The sequence below is a fragment of the Haliotis cracherodii genome, unplaced genomic scaffold, assembly GCF_022045235.1.
Source record: "Haliotis cracherodii isolate W230 unplaced genomic scaffold, xgHalCrac1.p SCAF_9, whole genome shotgun sequence".
NCBI lineage: Eukaryota > Metazoa > Mollusca > Gastropoda > Lepetellida > Haliotidae > Haliotis > Haliotis cracherodii.
Genome location: NW_027266343.1, coordinates 52,711,748 through 52,736,488, shown reverse-complemented (window position 1 = coordinate 52,736,488; position 24,741 = coordinate 52,711,748). Strand labels below are relative to the sequence as shown.

At 41.4% G+C, this 24,741-nt stretch overlaps 1 protein-coding gene across 1 annotated transcript in view; it reads right to left on the bottom strand.

Annotated features, from left to right (window-relative positions):
* The window catches only part of LOC139451981 (protein mono-ADP-ribosyltransferase PARP14-like), a 150,909-nt gene that overhangs the window by 48,671 nt on the left and 77,497 nt on the right, over window positions 1-24,741 (bottom strand). The window contains exon 11 of the mRNA XM_071233260.1: window positions 23,461-23,703. Coding sequence (XP_071089361.1) covers window positions 23,461-23,703 — 243 coding nt within the window. The remainder of the gene's footprint in view (window positions 1-23,460; window positions 23,704-24,741) is intronic.

Here is a 24,741-nt window from a genome sequence, read left to right as displayed (position 1 = left end):
AGGCTTGGTGGTTAAGGACCTCGATGTTGATGTCATTGCAGGAACCCCCTTCCATGAGTGCAATGATGTGTACACTCGACCAACGACAAGTGCACGTCGGTGACAATGCCACATATACTTATGGCTGTACCGACGAACCAATCACTCGTCACACAGTGCCACGCGCAAGCCTTATACGAGCTCCCCATGTTGCTACAGTATGGCCTGGCGAATATCTGGAGGTAAGCCTTCTCGACGACATGTACTCTCAAGATGGAACCACGGCAGTTGAGCCACGTATCGACACTAGACAAGTGACTACAAAAGACGACTACATGTGGCCTCCACCTAGCCTCTTAGCAAGTGTCTCAGGCAGGATCCGCATCCCAAATTTGACAGATAGTCCACAGACCGTGAGACGACATGACCACTTTTGTCAAGTCAGACCAGTTGCTATCCTACCGGACAACAATGCAACAGCCCATGACCCTACAACTTCATATCTTAAAACCTCAACTGTTCATCATCAGGGTGCAAACTACTCTAGCGATGTCAAGTTGAACCCTGATTCTACTATTCCCCCATTAGTAGCGGCCAGTTTCAAGTCGCTTCTTGAAGAGTATAACACTGTTCTGGACCCGCGGTTCCAGGGTTATAACAGGAAGTCGGGTCCATTCCAAGCAGTTGTGAACATGGGACCTGTACTACTGCCGCAGCGCGAAGGACATGTACCCCAATATTCCAGGGACAGACTTTTAGACCTACAGACAAAGTTCAACAAACTCGAAGACTTGGGTGTCTTCGTCAGACCTGAGGATGCCAATATCTGCATAGAGTACCTGAACCCATCCTTCCTAGTCCATCAAGCGGAGGTTTCCGGTTGGTCACTGCCTTTGCAGACATCGGGCGTTACAGTAAGCCACAACCATCCCTGATGCCTGATGTTGACTCAACTTTACGTCAAATAGCCCAATTAAGACACATTGTAAGCACAGACCTCACAAATGCCTTTTACCAGATTCCACACTCACGTGAGTCTATGAAGTACTGCGGTGTAGCGACGCCCTTCAGAGGAGTGAGAGTCTATGCCAGGTCAGCCATGGGCATGCCGGGGCCAGAAACTGCTCTTGAAGAGCTCATGTGCTGAGTGCTAGGAGACTTACTTGAAGAGGGAGTAATTGAAAACTTGCTGATGACTTGTACTGTGGTGGGAATACCCATGAAAAGCTCTTGCATACACAGAAGCGCGTCTTACAGGCCCTACACCGGAATGGTCTCTGTCTGTCAGCCGCTAAGACTGTTACCTGTCCGTCTCCGGTCACAATTCTGGGTTGGATATGAAACGAGGCGCCATTCACGCTAGTCCCCACCGAATAGCAACGCTCTCAACATGCGCTCCTCCAGAGACAACACGGGGACTTCGTTCGTTCATTGGAGCTTATAAAGTACTAGCCCGTGTCATCCATGGATGTGCCGGCCTCCTTTCACCATTGGATGAAGCCTCAGCAGGTTCACAAAGCAAAGACAAAATCATATCGTCAGACGACTTGTCAACAGCCTTTGCTAAGGCCCAGGCTGATTGAGTTCCAACCGTACTATTGTGCTTCCACTCCCTGAGGATCAGTTATGGATCGTGACCGATGGTGCTGTCTAGTCTCATGGTGTCGGAGCAACACTTTACGTCACACGCGACAGTAGGCAACTACTTGCAGGTTTCTTTTGTGCCAAACTTTGTGGACACCAGGTCTCATGGCTTCCCTGTTAAATCGAAGCGCTTTCTGTTGCTGCGGCCACGAAACACCTTAGCCCCTTCATCCTCCAATCTCACCACAACACATGCATTCTTACTGACAGCAAGCCTTGTGTTCAGGCATTTGAGAAATTGTGTAGGGGTGAATTCTCAGCAAGCCCACGCGTATCAACTTTCCTTTCCACAGTCAGTCGATATCAGGCTAATATTCGTCACCTGGATGGATCAGCAAATGTACCTTCAGACTTCTCAAGTTGGAACGCCCCTGATTGTACTGAGCCAACTTGTCAAATTTGCTCCTTTGTCCGGAAAACTGACAGCTCGGTTGTCCGTACAATGTCAGTTCAAGAAATAATCGCCGGAGATGCTAAGTTACCCTTCACCAGCAGAGCTGCGTGGCACAACATACAATCTGACTGTCAAATGTGAGAAGGACCCATGCTCACCTGCTTCAGGGTACCTGGCCATCTAAGAAGCTCACCAACATCAAGTATGTCAAGAGGTATCTCCATTCAGTCACCATAGTTAAGGATGGATTGTTGGTTGTACCAAGAATGAACCAACAAGTGAACTCCAAGATGGTTTACTCACATCTATACATATCCAGTTAGACCATCCCTCCTCCCACCAACTTAAACAGGTAGTGCATCGTTTCTTCTATGCTCTCGACATGGATGGAGCTATAGATCAAACAACAAAGTGTTGCCATCAATGCTCATCATTAAAGGAGATGACCCATACCATCATAGAACAGTCGACCTCTGACCCCCAGAATCAATAGTTACTACGTTTGCTGCAGATGTCTTGAAGCGGTCATGACAACTCATTCTTGTCTTGCGAGAAACAGTGACCCCATACACCAATGCATGTCTCATTGAAAATGAGCCAGAAGTCAAAAGCCCCAAATGAAGTTCTACCATCTAGTGCCCAGGTACGGGTTGGTGATCTGGTTTATCTTTACACAGACCGTAACAAGACTCGAGCTAGAGACTGCTACCTTGTGGTCCACTCGGATGGTTCTTGGTGCAACATTCAAAAGTTTGCCGGGAAGCAGTTGAGGGGTGCTTCATACAGAGTGAAACAGTCTGAGTGCTTCAAAGTTCCTAATTTCATGCCGCTGACGTCAGTACACACTCATGCAGGGGCCAATGACGATGACGACACTGAAGGAGACAATTCCATGGCAAGCTACCATCAACCACCAGATCCCCCTCATATTCCTCTAATCCTTTCTAGTCCTCCAGAGAATGACCCTCTACCTGAGTATCAGACTCATGAGATGCCTGCACCAGCCTGCAGTTCCCCTACTACCCAAAAAGAACAAGAAGATACAGTCAGCGATATTCCCGGCCACGTCTACACCTCTGAACCCGTGACTAGTCAGTTACAGACACGGAGGTACCCTACACACTCACGTCATCTACCCAGCCGTTTACGTGACTACGTCCTTGACTGATATTGATAATCTGTGAGTTTCTTCTCATGTGAGTCATCGTGTACTCACATATTGTGTCGGGCAGAATAATCCCATAGACTTGAGGGCAGTCTACCCTATGCTTCATACATTTTGTTTGTCACTATTTCCATAATGTTACCACGTTTTCTTGTACATTATAGGCTATTTTTGTGTTAGTTTCGTTCACACAGCGGTTAGTGTATGGTACCACCATTATGTCCATCTTAATCCCCAGGCATAAAGCCCACTTCTTTACTCAGTTTCTGCTACTGGCCTTCTGGAGAAGGAAAGAAGAAGTTACGCCAATAGTGTTGGCTGGTTATTAGCGGTACCGAAGACTCCCCGAGTTAGCTCCCTTGTCTTCACTCTCTGGTTCCGCCTTTTGTACTCACCTTGTGGTTTTCGAAAATAAAACCTCTCGCAACCGAAAAGCCTCTCCATCTTGTGTCCCAGTCATCAGTGGTCTAAGAGTGTTCGTCAAACATTACTGGCGCATAGATTGACAGCAAAACAAATTTTTAATGAATGTTCATCTAATGTTTGGCTGTCTCTCTCTGATTGATGCTATTAAAGTGCCATACAGAACCCAAATGTCCAAAATAATCAAACACAAACACAGTTATCATAGTTTGAATAACATACACTACTCACTACAAGTAAATTGTCAAACATATAATCCTGCACGATCGTGAATTTGACATAGAAAACATGGGAATTAGATATTTCTAATCACAAATTGGGTTGAAATAGGTATAATGTGTCCTAAAGCTTAGCATTGAGTGCAAATCATACGCACTATGCAACCACAACGACTGAGAATCTTTTGACAAATCACCAATTCAAGCTGAAAAACAAGGTAACTTCTTTGATAGGCATTTAGAAGTTGGAGTACTAAGTAAGGATAAGAAATTTATGGATGAACAACTTCTTTATTGCAATTAAGAGCGACGTTTCGGTGTAGGTTCTAACACCGTTATCAAGCTAGTGATTTACAGAGTGCAGTAAGCAAGTATATTTACACGTAGGAGGCAATGTTTATACAGTAGGGTAGATATACTGGAGTAGCGAAGCCTGTTGTGTACACACAAGGGCAGTGATGATAACCATGGGTGAAGTCAGTGCCATGAAACAAAGGATGAAGCCAGTAATGTAAACAACGGGATTATGGCTGATTGGGGTCTTTGATGAGTTGGTGGTACGCCAGGGGTATGTAATAGCCTTGGTCACGGTTGATTGAGGGCTGAAGTCTTTTGATGTTGATGGCTTCTTGTAGTTTCCTGATCTTGAAGTCTTTGACGTTGGTGGCGAGGGTTGTGACTCTCTCCCACTGGATGCTGTGGCTTGGGTTGTCACGAATGTGGTCTGATAGAGCTGATTTAGAGTCATCTTTGGAGTCTGAGCTTTGATGTTCTTTAATTCGGGTTTTGAGGGGCCTAGATGTTTCTCCTATATAAGCTTGTCCACAATTGCACGGAATGCGCAGTTTGTACTCCAAGCGAGCAACACCTCCCAAGCCAGCACAGAGCATTGCCTGATAGCCAGCCCAGGAGAACTCCAACATCGGTAATTATCACGTTATCCTTTCAGCCTTATTCACACACTCTTAAAATCACTCTCATCGTTTGTTTGTTTGTTGTTTAACGCCGAAACCAGAAATATTCCAGCTATAATACAGCAGCGGTCTGTAAAAAAATCGAGTCTTGGCCAGACAATCAGTTGCAGTTTGTACCCCAAGCGAGCAACACTTCCCAAGCCAGCACAGAGCATTGCCTGATAGCCAGCCAAGGAAACTTCACCATCGGTAATTATCATCACGTTATCCTTTCATCCTTACTCACATACTCTTATCACTCTCACCAAATTAATCACAAAACCCCTAAATCCTTAAAAAAAAAACAACAACACTCAAACACACCCTTTAGTCTCAAACCAACACCTTACCCTCCCCCATCTCCTTAACACAGCACGCTCTCATTTCTATTCACTACCCATGCCCACCACTCAAACGTACCCTTTGACCCAACTCCTAAAAACAAAAAACACCTAATCCCCCCTTCTCCTAAACACAACGCACGCTTTTTCCTACTCACCACCCACGCCCACCACTCACCTATCACTCCACTCCTTCGACTAAATATTTCCTAATCCCAGCTTTCCACTTGTCTCACCAACCCCAGCCTTCCAGCAAAAAAATAAATCTCTAGTGGGGTTCAGGCACCACACATCTCAACTCACCCAAACCAAACACCCCAAAACATGACAGACACACGCATCATCTCACACGCAGACACCCCAGATCCTGACTTACCCACACCCGCGGAAGGGCACAACACCTCCGGGAGGACAGTCGAAAACATTGTTCCGGACGAGTATGGCTCAGACATGCAACGTACCACCCCCACCAAACCAGCCAACTCGCCTCCACAATACACAAACCCCAAAAAACGTAAGCTCGACTCATCCACTCCACCACCTTCTCCCACACCCACCCCGGCTTCCTTCATCACCACCTTCGCACTATACTTCTTCGGCGCAGGCTCAGCATCAATCCTAACTAAACAACTCTCAGCAGACAGGATAGGTTTATGGTTTAAACGCGAAAAAATCCATTACAGCAACATCAAAAAAGCAAATAAAGGTTACCAAATAATATTCCCAAATCAAGATTCATTCAATGCAGCTAAAAAAATAGTACAAATTTTTCACGTAACCGTAACAAAACAAATTCCAAATTGGCAGCAATTCACCCGAGGGGTAATAAGAGTAAACCCTAGAGAAACAGCCGAAGACCTAGAACTCTACACCCAAGAAGCAAACACAAATCAATACCCTCAACCCCAAATAACAAGCACCCGCAGGATAACAACAAACAGAAACGGCAAAACGGTCCCTACATCAATCGTTATTGTAAACTTAAAAAAAACTGCTAAATTTCCTGAAGCCCCTAATCACATCTCTTTCGGTGCCCACACTAAACTAGAAGTTAAACCATACATCAAACAGGTCAAACAATGTTCTAACTGCCTTAGATATAACCACACGGCCACCCAATGTACATTCAAAAAAACTAAATGTAAAAAATGCGCCCAAACCGATTGCCCAGGTACATGTTCTCCCTGGTGCATCCATTGCAAATGCATAAAACATACATCACTCTCAAACCAGTGTCCGCACAGACATGCCCTAACACAACAGGCCAACAAACACATAAACATAGATTCGGCCAAAATCCAAACAAGAAAATATGCACCACCTACATCCAAACCTCTCCTCCCCACACCACACTCAAACACCACACACAAACTCTCGGATTCAATCTGGGGCAACCACATAGAAACCGCACCCACCACTTCCACACATCACCTCACTCAGCCACCTACCAACTCCCCCATAACATCAACACCCGCATGCAAAGCAAACAGCAAAACCACAACGACACTCAGCCAGACACTCTACAGCCCACAAGGCAACAACACTTCCCCACAACAAAAAAACTCAAACACTGAGGAAACCACAGCTACACCCAACACGCAAGCACAAACTCAACACCCCACACCACAAACACCTCCACAGGCCTCCCCAATGAAAACTCAAACAATAAAAACCAACCTAACCGACGAAGACGAGTATTCTTCCACTGAGGAAATAAATGAAATCACTTTCTCAGCCCCTAAAACCAACAAAAACTTCAGGCGCAAAAATCCTCAATTAACCAGCACTAAAACTCTTAATAACCTCACGCTACTCCTAGCCTACATGCATAAGCAAAACTCACCAAATGCTAGTACTAAAGCTTTTCACTCAGTAGCACAAAAACTAAAACTCACAACTCTCTCCTTTGAGTTATTTCTCTCCCAACTTAGGGAAGCTACCAATTAAACAAAACCTAAAACTCAAAACAAACTAATAACCTCTCATCCCCCAAAATGGAAGGACTAAATATATTTCAGTGGAACGCCAACGGATTAGCCTCCCACGGCCAGGAATTAAAAGCTAAATTCAAACGAGACAAAGGTCCACACATAGTCTGTATACAGGAAACTAAATTCTCTACCAGATCTAAATTCACCCTACCAAACTATAACTCAATAAGAACTGACCGAGCCAAAACAAACCAAGGTAGAGCCGGAGGCGGCCTAATCATATACGTCAGGGAAGATTTAAGCTACAAAGAACTAAAAATAAACACACCGAACCTAGAAGCAAACGGTATCCAAATAACAAATAACAACCAAAAAATTAATATCATAAATATATACCACTGGGTAGAAAAACAGGTCAAACCTGAGGATTTAAACACCCTCCTCCAAATAGGCAATAAATCTACAATCTTCCTAGGAGACTTTAATGCCCACCACCCTACCTGGGGTATAGAAGATAAAATAGATAAACACGGAAAACTCATCTCAGAATGGATAGAACAAAATGACCTAATACTACTACATAACAACCAACCTACTAGATACGACAAAATACACCACAAAATGTCGGCTAACGACTTAACCATATGCACCTCAGATTTAGCCCAAAGTATTCAATGGGAAGTACACGGGGTACCACTAGGTAGTGACCACTTCCCCATAAATATAACTATAGGAGACGTAAACATCCCATCACCAGCCCCAAACCAGGAACCTAAATTCCACTACAGCAAAGCCGACTGGGACAAATTTCAGGACATTTGCAACCAGGCTAACCTAGCTGACCTAGAAAGTAACGACCCCGAAATCTACTGTAAAAACCTCACTGACTATATAATAAACGCAGCTAAAAACTCCATTCCTTTCAAAACAACCAGCATAGGCAAACCCTCGGTTCCTTGGTGGAACGAGGAGATAGAACAAACTAGGCGTAAACACAAATCCGCATTCAATAAAGCCAAACGTGACTTCAAACACCTAAAGATAGCACATGAACTAAATCACAAAGTACAAAGCTTAGTTAAAACAGCTAAAACAAGAGACTGGAAAAAATTTTGCGAAGAAATCATACCATCATACAGACGCCAGAACAGTTTGGCGCAAAATCCATGCCATTAGGGGCATTAAACGTCATAAAAAAACTCCCAACGTAAACAATTCAACAAACCCCACTGAAAAAGCTAATAACCTAGCAAATCACTTCTCGGCCGTCAGTAGCAATAGCAACTTCAACCAAAAATTCCAGGAACAACTAAAAGCAGAAACCAAATTTACCAAAGAGCCAAAAGATAATAACCTAGAAATTAATCTCCATTTCACAATGGAAGAACTACTCCACGTCCTACAAAATAGGAAAAAGGGCACAGCCCCAGGCTTAGACCTTACTTCATACCAGATAATTAAACAACTACCACCCAAACTACTCCAAACTCTTCTGAAACTCTATAACCTCATATATCTAAACGGACAGGTCCCATCACCTTGGAAACAAGCCCTGGTCATACCAATCCCCAAACCCAATAAACCAGCTGACCAGGCTAATTCATACAGACCAATCTCCCTAACTTCTAACTTATGCAAAGTAATGGAATCAATGGCCAAAAACAGGTTACAACACTACTTAGAACAAAACAACATAATAAATCCGACCAAAGTGGTTTCACTCCTGGACGCTCAACCTTAGATAACCTCGCCCGACTAGAGCAGGACATTAAAACAGGCCAACTTAACAAACAATATACTACAGGCATCTTTCTAGACTTCTCCAAAGCATTCGACATGGTTTGGCAAAACGGGCTAATACAAAAACTACAAAAAATAGGACTTAAAGGTCAAATAATTAACTACATCCAAAGTTTCCTAACAAACCGCAAAATCACCGTGGGCATAGACCAAACGCTATCGGACCAATGTCCCCTAGAAAATGGCACTCCCCAGAGCAGCATCCTAAGCCCAACACTCTTCAATATTATGATTAACGATCTATTCGAGGGACTATCCCCCAAAGTAAACACATCAAAATTCGCGGATGATGGAGCCCTCTGGATCCGCACTAAAAGCATTAAAATGGCCCAAAACTTACTACAAAAATCTCTAAATAAAATACAAAAATGGGCTGACAAATGGGGCTTCTCCCTAAACTAAGAAAAAACCACAGGAATAGTATTTAAACACAAAAATATGCAACCCGCCACCCTAAACCTCCAACTAAACAACAAACCAATCAAATTCCAAAAACAAACCAAATTCTTAGGATTAATCTTCGATGAACATCTCACCTGGGATGCTCACATTAAAAACCTTGTAACCAGATGCAGCAAAGACCTAAACACGTTAAGATGCCTAACCGGCTCCAACTGGGGGGCCTCTAAAAACACCCTCCTCTCACTCTATATATCACTAATTAGGTCCAAACTAGACTATGGCAGTGCCATTTACGACACCTTAAACAACTCTCTCATTAAAAAACTAGACTCAATCCAGTATCAGGCCCTAAAACTAATCACACGAACTCAACATGGCACCTCTTCCACCTCACTCCAGGCCTTAACAGGAGAAATGCCACTTAAACTACGTAGGGAACAACTTACCCTAAACTTCTGGGCCGCGTCCCAATCAAACCCACTAATCGAAAACTTAATAAAACAAAATATTAGCCCTAGAAACCAAGCCCTAGCCCGGAAACATCCACTACTTACTCCAATTTCCCAAAGAATAACCAATTACCTAAACGAACACAAAATAAATAATCTTAAACAAAACAATAAATCATCCAATATCTTCACTCCAAAACTTAGAATACCAAAAACAGACACAACACTAGCAGATACACTAAATAAACAGACCGATCCTAACATCGCTAAAACCACCACACTAGCATACATACATGAAAATTGGCCAAATTGGTGTCATATATACACAGACGGATCCTCAGATCCGATCTCAAAACACACAGGTTTCGGAGTCCACATCGCACAACCAACCAAAGACACACAATCTTACCGACTCCCAAATAACCAATCCATATTCACGGCCGAACTAATGGGCATGGCCTCAGCACTACACAATCAGCAATCTAAAAAACACCAAAAAATCCTCATCCTAACCGACTCCCTCAGTGGACTACAAGCCCTCAAAAATAAAAACACTAAAAACCGCCCCAAACTCCCAGAAATAAGCTTAAACTTACCCAGCTCAAAATCAGAAATCAAAAGTGTCACTAAACAAAAAATTAACAAAAAATGGCAAAATATATACCAAAACTCAAATAGCCAAATCAGGAAAGTACTCAAAAAAACCCTAAATAAACCCAAAATACTACACCCATCCAAAAAAATCGACAGAATAATTACCAAACTACAAACAGGCCACACCAAACTAAATAATCACTGTAAAATAGCTAAACTACACACAACAGGAAACTGCCCACATTGCAAACAACAAGAAACACCAGAACACGTACTCATTCACTGCACACACTACCAAACACACCGAACAACACTACAGACCACCCTAAATCTTAAAACCGGACTTACACTAGAATCAATCCTAAATCCACAAAATAAATTAGAAAAATTCAAAGCCTTAGGCATATACCTAATAAAAACAGGACTAATTAGTCGCATTTAAACCCCAAATAAAATATTAAAACCAAAACTACCTTATTTGATAACCACACACAGCTCCCTTAGTTCGTCCCCCACCCACTCTTGGCATTCTTTCCAAATCTCAAAATTTCAAAATTACTATATAAGTAACCCCTAAAGCCCCCTCCTGGGTTGCACAAACTCACTTTTCCCCTTTTTGGAAACACATTAAATGGCCTGGCCGGGACCGTGTGCGACATACGCTTGCAGTCGGAAAGCGCACGTTAAATCTCCAATATAAGTAAGTAAGTAAGCACGGAATGAAGAATCAAGAATCCAAAAAACATAAAAAAATCCTAATACTTACCGACTCCCTAAGTGGACTGCAAGCCCTCCAAAACAAAAATACCAAAAACCGACCTGAATTAATAAATCAAATACTTAAAAGCTCCAACGACCTAACTAAGGCAGGCAAACAAATAACCTTCTTGTGGATACCCGCCCACGTAGGAATATACGGTAATGAAAACGCTGATAAAGCAGCTAAACTATCCCTCAAAATCCTAGAAATAAGCTTAAACTTACCAATCTCAAAATCAGAAATTAAAAGCGTAAACAAGCAAACAATCACAAAAAAATGGCATAACCTTTATCTAAACTCAAATAGCCAAATCAAAAATGTACTCAGCAAACCACTAACCAAACCAAAAATTCTCCATCCATCCAAAAAAATCGACAGAGTAATCACTAAACTCCAAACGGGACACACCAACCTAAATAACCACCTAAAAAAATTTAAAAAACATACTACAGGTAACTGCCCACACTGCAAACAACTAGAAACCCCAGAACACGCACTCATCCACTGCACACACTACTTAACACATCGAACCGCATTACAAACCACCCTCAATCTAAACAAGGCTCTCACTCTAGAAGCAATACTAAACCCACAAAACAAACTAGAAAACTTCAAGGCCTTAGGCGTATTCTTAATCAAAACGGAACTAATAAAACGCATCTAAAAACACTACAATCTACCAAATCAAAATCAGATAAACAAACAAACATCCACCATACCCAGCTCCCTTAGTTCTCCTCCCCAACCCCATCGGCATCTATTCCAAATCTCAAAATTCCAAAATTCTATATAAGCAACCCTAAAGCCCCCTCTTGGGTTGCACACACCACTTTCGCCCCTTTCGGAAACACATTAAATGGCCTGGCCGGGCCCGTGTGCGAAATATGCATCAGTCGGAAAGCGCACGTTTAATCTCCAAAGTAAGGCGACATTTTTTTTATTTGTTGGTTTACGGATGCGCCGCTCTTTCAAAGTCCAAATGTTAAAAAAAAATAAAAATGAAAATTACCCTTTTTTTTATTACCGCCGATCTTTTCGACAAAAAGTTCAAACAAAAAAAGATTTCTTTTCCTCGTCGAGCGTAAAGCAAAGGGAAGTCACTCTGATATTTCTTGCTGGGATCCTTCTTTATACCATCAAAGCTTGTCAACGCAAAGCGCAGTGGTGACCAGTTTAACTATTTCAACACTGTTGGCCGTTCAAAGCCACAAGTCACACCGCACGGTAAACCGTCCAAGCCACGTCAAAATAGTTTATAATTATATTAACCTACTTGTCATATCATTCATTTATTAAATCTATCACATTTCACAATGTCTGAAATACCTATTCCATTTGATTTTATCATTTTTTTATCTATAGATTAAAAATATATTCACTTGACACTATTTCCCGCAATGTTATTGAAAATAAAATTCTCGGACACACTTCGACAACGGGTCCTCACGGGCTGAAACGTCTTTATTTACAAAGTAATAAAATCATCAAAAATGTATCTATAAAAGTTGCCAAACTGACATCTTAGTTATTATTTCCAACTTTTCGTGCGATCGCATATCGTAAGTCAAATGACATCTCGGCCTTCGTCGCCTGGATTTGTCGGCTCGGACACGATGTCTTAATGCCAAAATATATGCATAAGAAATCTTTGTCACAGCTCGTAACCTAGCTCTATGCATCCATAAAGTTCCATATTTTTAATATAGATCGTGATTTCATGCTAAAACGTTCAGAATAACATGATTTAACCCAAACCTTTCGCCAAAGTCTGAAAATTATCTTTGCTGTAATTTGATTAGCTGCCTTAGGTCACATGCTTAAATTTGACTAATCACGAACCTTGTAGCAGATTTCGTCGGTGAAACAATATAAGTTTTTTTAATGTATACTGACATGGCAGGACGTGTGTTATTCATACGAAGCTTTGAAAACCGAGGTACTTCCTCATGTTAGTGAGCGGACAGCCACTATCATCGGGAAATGGGTGATGACAGATATTATTTGTAATTCTTTTTAAAATAATGTTCAACGTAAACAAATGAAAATTAAAAAGAAATAGGTAAGTGGATTTTATGAATTCTTATATTTGCCGAAAAAATCGTTAGATTTGCGCTAAATTTGGACGTTATGAATGTTTTAGCTTACATTATTATTTATTTAAAACGAACTTTATTTAGTTGTTCATGAATTATTTAAATAATGAAATACACATAACTTTCATATTTATAAACAATAGGATTAATTAGACCTTTCAAATCAGCAGATAATTCATTGATAAATGTTGGTTTCATTTATCACACAACAGTCTCTGGGAACTTGGTGTCACAGCAGTAATCTTCTGGTTGGCTGATGTTGAAAGAGTTAAACGTTGCCCATGCATTTGCTGCCAAAATAGCAGCGTCTTTCATGCATTTCCACCCATGACATGAATATTGTTATGTTGTCATCCCTGCACAAGCTGAGTGCAAGGGATATAATAAAATGTTCTTGAAAAATTGAGTTATTTTACTTTTATTATGCCAGGATATTTTTTTTCATACCTACCTAACTTTTTAGTACAAAATTCAGGTAAAAAAAATGTGAGAGGCTTTTTTTTTTTTTTTTTTTTAATTGGCCTGCCTCACTTTTGAAATGAGTTTGAAATCCGTAAACCAAGAAATAAAAAAAGTGTCGCCTAAGTAAGTAAGTAATGCACGGAATGTGGTACACTGCTCCTGATGGTTCTGGCTGTGGCTGGATGGTGGTTTCCCCGTGGCTTTAATTGTGTTCTGAATAGTATGACTTCTTTTGAAGACTACATCAATGTTGGCCTGTTTCTTTAAGAGTCTCTGGATTTTGTGGCTAACTGTTCCGAAGTAGGGGAGGCTGATCTTTGTTTCATGGCACTGACTTCACCGATGGTTATCATCACTGCCCTTGTGTGTACACAACAGGCTTCTCTACTCCAGTATAACAATATCTACCCTACTGTATAAACATTACCTCCTACGTGTATATATACTTGCTTACTGCACTCTGTAAATCGCTTTCGCAGTTTGTACTCCAAGCTAGAAACACCTCTCCGCCATCCAAGCACTCCAGCCACCAAGCCACCCGCACCCAGCCAAGCCTCCCAAGCCAGCACAGTACCCACTGTTAGCCAGCCCAAGAGCAAACCCTCGGTAACTATCACAACACACCCACACACACTAGTTCAAAACTACTCACACCCAAGCCAAGCTCAAACAATTAAAAACTTTAAAAACCCTTAGCCAAACAAACAAAAACCTAATAAAAAAAAAACACACTCCTAAACCCATCCGTTAATACATCTAAACACAGCTCACCAAACCTCCTCTCACCTGCCAAAGCACCCTCCTCCAAACACCCACACTCAACACCTCTAAACTCACCAAATCTCACTCACTTCCACCCAACCTCATCTACAACAACATGTCCGACGCACGTGTTATCATCCAGGCAGACATCCACCAACCCGACACCCCTACACCGGCCGAAGCACACAACACTTCCAACCGGACACCCAACACCCTCATACCTCACGATTACGGCACAGAAACTCCAGCAGCTTCACCTCCCAAACCTGCCGAATCGCCTGCACCCATTACGAACCCTAAGAAACGGAAGCTGGACACTTCCAACACTACACCCGCATCACCCACCTTCCCAGCATCCATAGTCACCTTCGCTCTGTACTTTTGCGCCGCCGGCCCCATAAACACCCTAAATAAAGTTCTCACAGCTAATAAAGTAGGCATTTGGTTCAAAAAACAAAAAATCAATTTCGATAAAATCAAAGAAGTAAATAAAGGATTCCAGATAATCTTCCCCGACCTACAATCCCTAAACGCAGCCAAAAAGATAACGCAAATCTTCCAATTTACAGTCACACATCAAACTCCAAACTGGCAGCTCTACACCAGAGGTGTAATTAGGGTTAACCCTAGAGAAACAGAAGGCGACTTAATAATGTACGCTAACGAAGCAAACGATGACACAGACACCTCCCCTCAACCCAAAATCACTAGCACTAGGAGGATAACTTCAAATAGGAATGGAAAGACCTCAAACACCCCTATCGTTATCGTCAACTTTCAAAAAACTGCTAAATATCCTGAAGCCCCAAAATTCATCTCTTTCGGCGCATCAACAAAACTAGAAGTAAAACCTTATATCAAACAGGTAAAACAATGCTCTAACTGCCTTCAATACAACCATACAGCAAACGGATGTAATTTTAAAAAAAACAAATGCAGGAAATGTGCCCAAACAGAATGCCCAGGGATTTGCGCACCATGCTGCATACACTGTAAAACAACAAACCACTCCTCACTCTCTAACAAATGCCTACACAGGCACACTCTCACACAGCAGGCCAACAGACACATTAATATAGATACGGCCAAACACCAAACAAGAAAACTAACACAGCACACGAAACAACCACTCATACCCACACCGCAACCAAACATTCCCCGACATCTAAACTCCGCATGGGATGGTATCCTCCAGGAAGTACACCCAGCAATCACCACCCACACCCACTACCCACACCACCCCAAACCTTCACCACCCCCAACCCTCTCACAACATCCACACCTGCACGCAAAACAAACAGCTTTATACCTGCCATCACCCAGCCTTCCACCACTCAGCCTACAGCCACCAGGGCAACAACAACCACACCCGAGCAGGCAAAACCCGAAAATCCAATCAGCAGCCAAGACACAGACACGCCCAGCACGCACACGCAAACACAACCAGAGACGCTACCAACCCCCATGGAGAGTGAGGAACTAAACAACGATAACTCAGACTATTACGAAGTAGAAACCGATGATGACGTAAACGAAATAACACGCTCAGCACCTAAAAGAACCAAAAAACTACAACGTAAACCCCAAACTCTCCCCAAAAACACGCTAAATAGTGTTACTCTCCTTCTAGCTTACATGCTAAAACAAATAAATCCAGATGCTAGCACTAAAGCCCTGCATAAAGTAGCATTCAAACTCAAACTCACCACCCAAAACTATAAAGACTTCAATACAGGTTACCAACTAATTATCTCAGATATATAAAATAATCCCATAAAACAACCAATCTCCAAACACTAAAAACCCAAATAATGGCAGGACTAAATATTTTTCAGTGGAATGCTGGCGGGCTTAACTCGCACAGCCACGAACTAAAAGCAAAATTTAAACTAAACAAAGGACCGCATGTAGCATGCATCCAAGAAACTAAATTCTCAAATAAATCAAAATTTAACATAGCCAACTATAACATAGTCAGAACAGATCGTCCTAAAACCAAAACAACTAGAGCATCAGGAGGCTTAGCCATACTAATTAGAGAAGACTTAAACTATGAAGAGATCAAAATAAACACCCCAAACCTAGAAACCAACGGTATTCAAATCACCCTAAACAACAACAAAATAAACATCATAAATATCTACCACCGGCATCAACAAAAAATCCAAGCAGAGGATCTAAACATACTTCAACAAATAGGCAAAAAGTCAACAATTTTCCTAGGAGACTTTAATGCCCACCACCCCTCCTGGGGCACGGAGGAAAAAATAGATAATCACGGTAAAATAATCTCTGAATGGATAGAGGCCAACGATTTCGTATTACTTAACAATAACCAACCAACCAGATATGATAAAAGCAATAGAGACATGTCGGCTATCGACCTAAGTATATGCACCTCAGACTTAGCCCAAAGCACTCAATGGGAAGTTCACGACGCCCCACTAGGAAGTGACCACTTCCCAATAAACATAACCATAGGAAATACCAACGTCCCCGACAAACCCGAAAACTCAGAACCCAAATTTAACTATAACCAGGCTAACTGGGATAAATTCCAAAATATCTGCAAACAAGCCAATCTAAACGAGATAGAACATAATGACCCAGAAACCTTCTGCAAAAACCTAACAGAATACATAATCACCTCAGCTAAAAATTCAATACCCTTTAGAAAAGCAAACAAATCAGGCAAACCCTCAGTACCCTGGTGGAACGAGGAAATAGAACAAACCAGACAAAAACGTAAAAAAGCCTTCAATAAAGCCAAACACGACCAAACTACATACCTATAGCCCACAAACTAAACCATGAGGTCCAAAACCTAGTCAAAATAGCCAAAACCAGGGACTGGAAAAAATTTTGCGAGGGATTAAATAACCGCACAGATGCCAGGACGGTCTGGCGCAAAATTCATGCCATTAGAGGCCTAAAAAGACACAAAAAAACTCCTAATATAAATAACTCAACCAACCCCAGCGAAAAAGCAAATAACCTAGCTAAACACTTTTCGACCATCAGCAGTAACAAAAACTTCAGTGATAAATTCCAAACAAAACTCAAAACAGAATCCAAACCTACCAAAGAATTAAACGATAACCTAGAAATAAACCAACCCTTCACAATAGAAGAACTAAACTATGTACTCCAAAACAGGAAAAAGGGAACAGCCCCAGGACTAGACCTAACATCCTACCAAATAATCAAAAAACTCCCTCACAAGCTACTCCAGTCACTACTCAAACTCTATAATCTAATCTACCTAAACGGCCAGGTACCTACCTCTTGGAAACAGGCTCTAGTTATCCCTATCCCTAAACCCGACAAACCTACAAACCAAGCTAACTCTTACAGGCCAATATCTCTGACCTCAAACTTATGTAAAGTAATGGAATCTATGACCAAAAATAGATTACAACACTACCTAACTCTAAACAACACCATAAATACAGACCAAAGCGGGTTCACTCCTGGCCGCTCAACTCTAGACAATCTCGCCCGGTTAGAACAGGAGATCAAAACAGGACAACTCAACAAACAATATACTACAGGCATCTTCTTGGACTTCTCAAAAGCATTCGACATGGTTTGGCACAACGGGCTAATTCAAAAACTTAAAAAAATAGGACTAAAAGGACAAATCGTTAACTACATCCAGGACTTCCTAAATAACCGAAAAATCACAGTGGGTATAGACCAGGTTCTATCGGACCAGTGTCCCCTAGAAAACGGCACTCCCCAGGGCAGCATTCTTAGCCCAACACTCTTTAACATAATGATCAATGACCTCTTCGGGGGCCTATCCCCTAAAATTAAAACATCCAAATTCGCAGATGACGGAGCCCTCTGGATCCGCACAAAAAGTATGTCAACTTCCCAAAATCTACTCCAAAAATCCCTAAATAAAATACAGCAATGGGCAGACAAGTGGGGCTTCTCCCTAAACTCCGAAAAAACTACAGGAATAGTCTTCAAACACCGAAAAATGAAACACACCACCATAAATCTTAAATTAAACAATAAACCAATTAAGTTCCAAAAACAAACCAAATTCCTAGGGCTAATCTTCGATCAACACCTAACATGGGAGGCCCACGTTAAAAACTTAACAACTAAATGCAGCAAAGACCTAAACGCACTAAGATGCCTCACCGGCTCCAACTGGGGGGCCTCCAAAGATACTCTACTCTCTCTCTACACATCACTAATTAGGTCTAAATTAGATTACGGATGTGCGATCTATGATACGCTTAGCAATAACCTAGCCAAAAAACTAGACTCAATCCAATACCAAGCTCTTAAAATAGTCACACGTTCCCAACATGGCACCTCTCTCACTTCACTTCAGGCCTTAACAGGAGAAATGCCACTAAACCTACGTAGGCAACACTTAACCCTTAATTTCTGGGCCTCGTCCCAATCAAACCCTCTCATCCAAAACCTCATAAACGAAAATATCCGCCCTCGTAACCAGGCTCTAACTAGGAAGCACCCTTTACTTACTCCAATATCTCAACGAATTTTCAACTACCTAAACGAAAACCAAATAGGTAACCTCCAACAAAACTGCAAACCATCAAATATATTTACCCCAAAACTAAAAATCCCCAAAATAGACACATCTCTGGCAAACTCAATAAACAAACAAACCGATCCAAACATAGCTAAATCCACCACACTAGCTTACATACACGAAAACTGGCCAAATTGGTGCCACATCTACACAGACGGATCTTCCGATCCGATCACAAATCGCACTGGTTTCGGAGTCCACATAGCACAACCAAATAGGAACACTCAATCTTATCGACTCCCAAACAACCAATCCATCTTCACTGCAGAGTTAATGGGCATAGCATCCGCCCTCCATAACCAACATGCTAAAAAACATAAAAAAATCCTAATACTCACAGACTCACTAAGTGGACTACAGGCCCTCCAAAATAAAAACACCAAAAACCGCCCTAAACTCATTAACCAAATACTCAAAAGCGCAAATAACTTAACAGAGGCAGGCAAACAAATAGCATTTATCTGGATCCCAGCCCACGTAGGAATATATGGAAACGAAAACGCCGATCAAGCCGCCAAAAAATCCCTCAAAATTCCTGAAATAAGCCTTAATCTACCAATATCTAAAGCAGAGATCAAAAGCATTAACAAACGTAAAATCACCCAAAAATGGCATAAGACATACCTAAAAACAAACACACAGATAATCAAAATCCTCAAAAAACCTCTAACCAAACCTAAAATCCTCCATCCATCCAAGAAAATTGATAGAATAATCACCAAACTCCAAACAGGTCACACTAAACTAAACAGTCAACTCCTAAAAATCAAAAAACACGCAACCGGAAAATGCCCACACTGCCCACACCTGGAAACAATAGAACATGCACTCTTACACTGCACGCACTACCAAACCCACCGAGCAACACTCCAAACAAATCTAAAACTAGATAAAGCCATAACCCTAGAATCAATCCTAAATCCACATAACAATATAGAAAAATTTAAAGCACTAGGCGTATACTTAACTAAAACCAATCTAATGATCCGCATCTAAAAACACTCAACCACACCACATAAACAAACAAACACACACCAGCACACTCCCTTAGTACACTACCACACCCCTAGGCATGCATTCCAAATTTCAAAATCTCCAAAACGTATATAAGCAACCACTAAAACCCCCTCTGGTTGCAACACCTTTATTTTCCCTTCAAAACCACGCTAAATGGCCCGACGGGGCCCGTGTGCGAAATACGCTCCAGTCGGAAAGCGCACGTTAAATCTCCAAACGTAAGTAAGTAAGTAACTCTGTAAATCACTAGCTTGATAACGGTGTTAGAACCTACACCGAAACGTCGCTCTTAATTGTAATAAAGAAGTTGTTCATCCATAAATTTCTTATCCTTACTGAAAAACAAGGGTCAATGAAACTGTGTGCATTGCCCGAACACAGTGCTGCCCGGTCAGCATGCTTTTGTTTTGTCAATGCACCTGCAAACTGCGTTATCTGTGAACTTTTGGGGCATACAAATCGCTACCATGATCGTGTTGTTCTCACTTGAAATTTCATCATGGTCAGACGTCAACTAAGCAATGCTGATAGAGGAAGAGCCATTATGTAGTTGCAGGATGGTTACTGTAAACAGGGAATTTTTTGCGACCGTTTTATTATTGCGAGTTTTGCGAACGAGACTCAATCGCAAAAATTAAAAACGCAAAAATAAGTATAAATAATACATACATACTTTATTCATTGCAACACATCATCAAATGTTGAAATAATCAACCAGAACCACAAGTTACTCTATAAGTTAAAAACACAAATGAATGCAGAATGGTCACACAATACATCACAAATGACAGTGTAAAAAGGCCAATTAGTGTCACTGTTACCTCACAGTAATCCTGCCTTCTTCCAACCTCGCTTGATTGCGTCAGTGTCCTTTGCAATTTTGTCCACACAGGAAACAAGCCATCTTGCGTGAATCGGTTTCGTGACACTGGTCAACTTTCCGGCCAACTCAGATCAACTAGCTTCGGAGAGAGGCTGTCTCTTGTTTGGTAATCGAGGGGTCATCTCAACACGGCAACTCGCAAAAATATCTCGTCGCAGTATTGTCTTTGGTGTGGTATTCGCAATATTTTAACGGCACAGAAATAAAGCTGTTTACAGTATTCACAGAGGAATGTGGCCAAAAGAATTAGTTGGAGCCAAAAGGTTTGGTATACTATGACAGCAATTCTAAGCCATTTCATTCAGAGAATCGTCCTCACTCTGGTAGGCCAAGATCAACATCACAGTGCGATGACCAGTATATCCTCCACATGGCATTACCCCAACGCACCGTCACAGCTAGACACCTGAGAGATCAACTGCGACATGCAACTTGTATTCAGGTATTGGACCAGACCATATGGAATCGTTTGCGAGCCAACAATATTCGATCTCGGCAGCAAGCAGTTAGACAACCCCTTCTCCAACATCATGGGTTAGCATGCAGAGTCTGGTGCACAAGTCACAGAGCCTGGGCACGTCGTCACTGAGGGTGGGTTCTCTTCATGGAAGAATCCAGGTTTGCTTTACAATTCAACGATGGCAGAGTTCACGTCTACCGACGGCCTGGAGAGAGGTTTGCTGACGTCAACGTCAGACAGCGTCATCGTTTTGGTGGCAGTCCTGTGATGGTTTGGGGTGAGTTTCTATGCACCACAGGTCTTCCCTATATGTCGTCCAAGGAAATTTGACTGGTATCAGATACAGAAACAAGATTTTACACCCTTTTATTGTTCCCACTCTTCGCCAAATTGGAGCTGGTTCTATGCTTCAAAATGACAATGCTAGACCCCATCAGGCCAGGCTAAATAATTTTCTCAACCCAAAAGGCATTCAACGAATGGATTGGCCTGCATACTTGCCTGATTTGGCACCGATTGAGCATGCATGGGATGAGTTGGGGAGACGAGTGACAGACAATCATAGGCAACCTGATACCCTTCCAGAATTGGCCCACTTCCTTCAGGTAGAGTGACAGGCTATTCCACAACCGTTCTTTCAACATCTGATCAACAGCATGCCTCAACGGAGCATCAACTGTTCACAAGCACGAGGTGCTGTCACCCGGTATTGACATGTTGAACGTGTGTAGCACAGTTCTGTTTGACCCCTAAATTGATTTGCATGCTTCTGGTACTCCTAACTTACCAAACTGTATTACAATGAATTTAAAATATTTCTTTTTCTGTATCATAACAAAATATCATCAATAAATATTGTGACCCTAAACTTGTTTTGAGTAGTACATATCAGAAATGTCAGTAATTGCATTAAATAGCAAAAACAAAGAAAGTATATACAATCTCAAAACAACTCTTCTTTAAATGCGAAGTACTTTCACTCCTTCACATATTTAATAACATAACTGTTACATTGTCATGTCATCATAATAACATGACATCTTCGTCACTACAGTGTAACATCATGACCAGGAATGATACATGGGCGCCAAATTACACTGGAGGGTTGGTAGAGATTTGTCCTCATATTCATGGCCTTTTCAAGGCTTTTTTCTAGGCACTTGTAGTCAGATTCATCATGAATTGAAATTAGAACGCTTGTTATACAAGCAATCAGCATGCAAACTAGTTATGCAAAATCAGCTAGCCCATACACAAACTGTTGACGTTCTTTTCACATTAGTTCCACATTGACAAGGCAAAATAATGATAGACGGTTGTATAAGGAGTTAATATCACATCTTGTCTTTTGTTATTCTTTTGAAATTGTTTCCTTCTTCTCTCATTTAACTCATCAATCGAGACTGTTCATTTTGCAAAGCGCCATTTTTGTTACTTGAGCAGCATGTATTCTTTTGCTTCCAACAGAGGTCTTCCAGTTTTCAAGAATATGTTTTGTTAAAATGATTTTGTATAAAATCTTATCTAAATGTATGATAAAGATCATGACCCTAAATATTTTTGGATACTTTGTTTATATTTTTTAAGATTTTGCAAACACGAAAGTACCTTTTTAGTCGCAAAGTACAAGGGACGCTGAACCATCCCTGTGAGTTAGGTAGGGAGATAAGAGAAACATGATTTTTCACTCGACACTTGGTATATCCTCTGTATATTACAGAAACAAGCCCTACCCTCATCTAAATCTAAGTCCAGCTTGTTGCCTTGGAAATGCAAAACTCCTATGTAACAAAAGGCATCAGTTCAACACATGCCTGACATGCATACAAAGTTTCACAAAGAAATCTGAATATTTTGTGACTTTCGTTCTAGATAGTAATGTACAGACAGAATCAGTTTCTATATCACATGACAAACTTCGTCAGAACAGGGAATAGTCGTTTGGGTGAGGGGGCGGTCGGGTAGCCTAGTGGTTAAAGTGTTCGCTCGTCAAGACGAAGACACGGGTTCGAATCCCGACATGGGTACAATGTGTGTAGCCCATTTCTGGTGTCCCCAGCCGTGTTATTGCTGGAATATTGCTAAAAGCAGCATAAAACCAAACTCACTCACTCACACTCACGTTTGGGTGAGAAATAATTCAGTCACTACATGTACCTGAATGGTCTTCAAAATGGACGATGGCATGTCTTGGATCTTCTATTATGTTCACTTTTTCCACAGGGAGTTCTTTTGCATTGCCTGCCCTTTTACTTTCAAAGTAGATTGCTAGTCTGTCAGTGGATGTCCTGGCCATGATGCCAGTCACTTGGATACAGTTGGAGACTGGCACTGCAGACAGTTCCAGGAACGCCCCTTCCAGGGGATGCTTCCGGCACACATGCTGCATCTTCTTCAGTTCTGGTAGATGACAGGCAGATTATATTATTGTGTTAAGGTGAAACAATGTCTTATTTTCTGGCTTTAAGATCAAGTGATCACAGCCAAAGGTGACAGAACAAACAATAGTCCATCGTTGCTTTAGCTGACCTACTATGTGATCACCATACAGAAGACAACGATGCTCCACAGGTCTGGAGTCAATGCTCCAAGTACCAGTCTTGGCCAAGGCATTGTACTTAGAACCTTAGTAAATCTTAGCTATAATCACTGAGTAAATGAAGAATAGACTATTCAATAATTATATGCCAAGTATGAGTTTTCTGTGTGAAAAGAGAAAATCCTTTGCATAGTCAGATAAATCATTGGCTGGAATTCAACAGTTTTTCTTTTGACAGATAAGAGCGAAGTCATCTTAGATTGCTTGTTAACATTCTGCCCATGTCTATATCTCTTTCAATATTGTAAGCATTAACATGATATAAGAAAATATGATATTGAATATTTTGATCATTGGATTCCTTGTGACCTTGACCTTAATCAGAAGGCATCCACAATCTTGGCAAAAAAGAGCCACAATGGAGGTCAAGAAAGGCAAAGCAGGATTACTCTTAAACATCTAATGAAAGGTTCAATACAATGGTTACTGAGGAGTCTGGACTCTGTTGAATATGTAAAAGTAGTGTCATGGAACTGTAGCTCACCTGGATATTTAGTCAACATGCTAAATGTCAACCAAATTCATTTGGTAAAATGAAATGAAGGCGTTGGTAGCCCACAAATATTGTTAATTGTTTTTCTCAATGATTGAACGATGTATCACGACAAAATTGTCTTTGTAATCTACATGCATGAAAAAGTAAAAGAAACGCAGTTATTTCAGAAATAAATAATCCAACATTAAACAGTGTTTTCTATAAACAACACACCGTTAAAATGTTGATTCTGTTGACTGGCATTAAGGAAGTTCAAAGGCAATAAAATGATCAAACCAACAACAGTTCTCTGATTGGTATGCCGAGAAGGTGTCAAAAACTTGAAGGCAGATGACAAGACAAA